General features: G+C 42.8%; 1 protein-coding gene across 1 annotated transcript; it reads left to right on the top strand.

The window, feature by feature from the left end:
* The first annotated feature begins 225 nt into the window (after positions 1-225).
* On the top strand, positions 226-1,185 carry LOC113830702 (olfactory receptor 3A1-like). Its single transcript, XM_027426139.2, has one exon. The coding sequence runs from the start codon at positions 238-240 to the stop codon at positions 1,183-1,185; it is 948 nt and encodes a 315-aa protein (XP_027281940.1). The 5' UTR covers positions 226-237.
* Positions 1,186-3,609: the final 2,424 nt, after the last annotated feature.

The following is a 3,609-nucleotide window of genomic DNA, read 5'->3' as shown; positions in this document are numbered from 1 at the left end:
TCCCTTTGTCTCTCCTCTCACTGTGTTGCCTGGGCTGGCCTTCAAATTGAATCAACCTCCTTCATGTATCACCAGGGCTGACTTTAATTATTTTTTTCTATGTTACTAATTTTCTCCTAATTCTGAGTTTCCATTCTGTTTTTTTCTCCCTCTTGAAAATGGATCAGTGTATTTTTATTGACTAATTACATTAAAGATGGATCATTTCTACTCTGAAATGTGTTATAACAGGAATTCATGGAGTCCAAATTTGAGAGCAATGGAACAGCAGTTACCGAGTTCATTCTTCTGGGCTTGGTAGAGACAGCACGGCTGCAGCCAGCCATCTTTGTGATCTTCTTCTTTGCCTACTTGCTCACAGTTGGGGGCAACCTAAGCATTCTGGCAGCTGTCTTGGTGGAGCCCAAACTCCACACTCCCATGTACTTTTTCCTGGGGAATCTGTCCATGCTGGATGTTGGATGCATCAGTGTCACTGTTCCTTCAATGTTGGGTCGTCTTTTGTCCCACAAGCGTACAGTTCCATATGGAGCCTGCCTCACCCAGCTCTTCTTCTTCCATCAGCTGGCTGGGGTTGACTGCTTCCTATTGACAGCCATGGCTTATGACAGGTTCCTGGCCATCTGCCGGCCCCTCACCTATAGCACCCGAATGAACCACACAGTCCAGAGGATCTTGGTGGCCACTTCCTGGGCTTGTGCCTTCAGCAATGCACTGACCCACACTGTGGCCATCTCTACACTTGACTTCTGTGGCCCCAATGTGATCAATCACTTCTACTGTGACCTGCCCCAGCTCTTCCAGCTCTCCTGCTCCAGCACCCAGCTCAATGAGCTGCTGCTCTTTGGTCTGGGTGTCCTCATGGCTGGTGCACCTGTGATTCTCATTGTCACCTCTTACATCCATGTGGCAGCTGCAGTTTTGAGAATCCGATCTTCCGAGGGTAGGAAGAAAGCCTTCTCCACGTGTGGCTCCCATCTCACTGTGGTGGGCATCTTTTATGGGACAGGTGTCTTCAGCTACATGAGGCTGGGGTCAGTGGAGGCTTCAGACAAGGACAAGGGCATTGGCATCCTCAATACTGTCATCAGTCCCATGCTGAACCCGCTCATCTACAGTCTTCGGAACCCAGATGTGCAGGGTGCCCTGAGGAGGGTACTGACAGGAAAGCGAGATATGGCATGAGTGTGATCAGGAGAGAAGAAAACAAAGTATAAACTGGGCATGGTTGTGCATGCTTGTAATCCCCATGGAGGCAGGAGAATAAGAAATTCCATCTCATCTTTGACAGCAACTTCGAGGCCAACCTATGCTGCATGACAAACTATTTCAAGAGGAAATAAAAATGCGTCAATACAAGATTTTTAAGTAGATATTGTTTTATTATTCTGCAAGTATTTCTGTAAGCCATGATAAATACAAATCTGTAGCTGAATGAAATAAAAATTGAGATTTATATGTATATTTTTCTCTTACCCTACACCAATTTTACACTATTTTATTATCCCAATGGTAAGTGAAACTGCTCTTTCCAAATATTTGGCAACAGTGATTGTTATAAATAAACTCTTCTAATGTGTAACTAACTGTAAATAATGAGAAGCCATTATTACATTAAAATTACTGTCTTGAGATGTAGTTTTTGGAGGTTCATCTAAGCTTGGTTGTATTTTCAAATATTGTATTTTCCATGATATGGCTCAAGCTGTGATTCCTTCCCAGTTCATCTACAGACTCCCTGGCCCTTCTGCCCACAGTGTGACTTATTTGGACATATGGTAATTATAAAGTAATCATTCTCCTATTGGTGTGGATGACCTTACACCCATGCATTTACAGGCAACACTAGTTAGACACAGTGGGGTATTTATTTCTTTTTAAAAAAGAGGACATGAACCTGGGGGGCAGACTGTTGGGGCAGGAGTCCAGGGGAATCCAGGGAATCCAGGATGATGGAGGTAGACATGACTGTGTACATGAATGAAATTCTCAACAATTTGGAAATATTTTTTTAAGCAAGAAAAGTGTCAGTGATTATGGTGAAATGAGGTTGTGTTGGGGTCCTCACTCAATGAGGTGGCCTCCTGAGACTCATGACCCTCAACTACCCTCACTCACTGACATGTGAAGATGCAGTAGGAAGGTGACTGTCTGACAGCCAAGAGAAGAAGCTTCATCAGAACCCGGCCATGGTAGCACCTGAATCTTGGACTTTGTGTCTGAAGAATTGTAGCAGAATGCACTTCTGGTGCTTAAGCCTCCCAGGATCATCCTTTATTATGGCCATCTGATCTGGGTAATGCAATGCATTGGTGCTGCTTTGCTGAGAATTGCCTTGTTGTGTTCCTTGCCTAGTATTTATATGGATTGTCAACAATTTTCATATTGATTTGTAGAAACTCTGCTATGTATTTCTCAAATGATTTCAGTCTCCCCATTTGCTATTTTTCTTTCACTTTTGTTTTTTTTCATCTCCCACTAACTGCAAATTTTATATTTTATGTCTTCAAATATATTTACAAGTTTATGGAAATTGTGTCATAATTATAAGAAAATCAGTTTTCAACATTTCACTGGATCTACAAACAATCATCCTAGACAGGAAAGACATTCCAGACCACCCACCTCTTACACACAGTCCCCTATGCCAAAAGCTCCCTAACCACCCTACCCAGACAGGTTTGAGGTCTGCAGACCCTCACCCATGACCACCTGGCCTGAATGGGCAAGAGGTCCCAGGACTTTGCACCTCAAGTACACATAACTTATGTGCACACTTTTCACACCCAAAAGTACTCCACACAGACAGGTTAAAGGTCTCTAGCCCTCCCATCTTCCATGAATGATTCTGATGCTCGAAGCCCCTTCTGGTCAGGTTAGAGGTCTCCATTACTCCTATACATAATTCCATCTCTCCCTACCTTCCCTGGAGAGATAAAGTGGAAGTCTTTGGACCTGTCTCCTCCTGCACACACTTCCACAGCCCTGTAAACATTAGACCCCAACAGATAATGAAACAGTTGAAGGGTAAAATCATCTCTGATCTCCATTCTGATTCTTGTCCCACCATACTCCAAGAATGGAGTACAAAGACAGAGAAGACTACAAACCAGGCACATTTTGTTGTCAATAAGGGATTAACAATCTTTGAGCAGGACCAGATGGGCCTTAAATTAACTACATTTTAAACCACATCTCAACAATCAGGGAAGGGCTATCAAAAAGTCATGAGCAATTCCTGTTGCTGTGGCTGTCATTGTAGCCTGGTTCAGCCTGGGCTTGCTGGGGACTCTGGCCATAAAAATCTCTTGTGCAGCCCAGTGATTTTTTTAAATTTTAATTGAAATATAATTACATCATTTTAACTCTTCCCTCCCTGCATCCAACGCCCTCCATGCCTCCTCCCTCTAAATTTCATTGCTTCTTATTGTTATTGTTACATATACATAAATGTGTAAATATATGAATACAACTTGCTGTGTCCATTAAGTGTTGCTCATATATATATGATTTTAGGACTGTCCACTTGGTACTAGATAACCAGTTAGGGGGCTCATTCTTGGGAAAGACTTATTTTCCCTCTGCTTGTATCTCTTAGTTTCCTTAAGT

This window comes from Cricetulus griseus, chromosome 7 (genome assembly GCF_003668045.3).
Source record: "Cricetulus griseus strain 17A/GY chromosome 7, alternate assembly CriGri-PICRH-1.0, whole genome shotgun sequence".
In the NCBI taxonomy this organism is placed as follows: domain Eukaryota; kingdom Metazoa; phylum Chordata; class Mammalia; order Rodentia; family Cricetidae; genus Cricetulus; species Cricetulus griseus.
This window is presented reverse-complemented; position numbering and strand designations above follow the sequence as displayed.

Coding starts and splice junctions, on each gene's coding strand:
- LOC113830702 (XM_027426139.2), top strand. CDS start 238: ATGGAGTCCAAATTTGAGAGCAATGGAACAGCAGTTACCGAGTTCATT.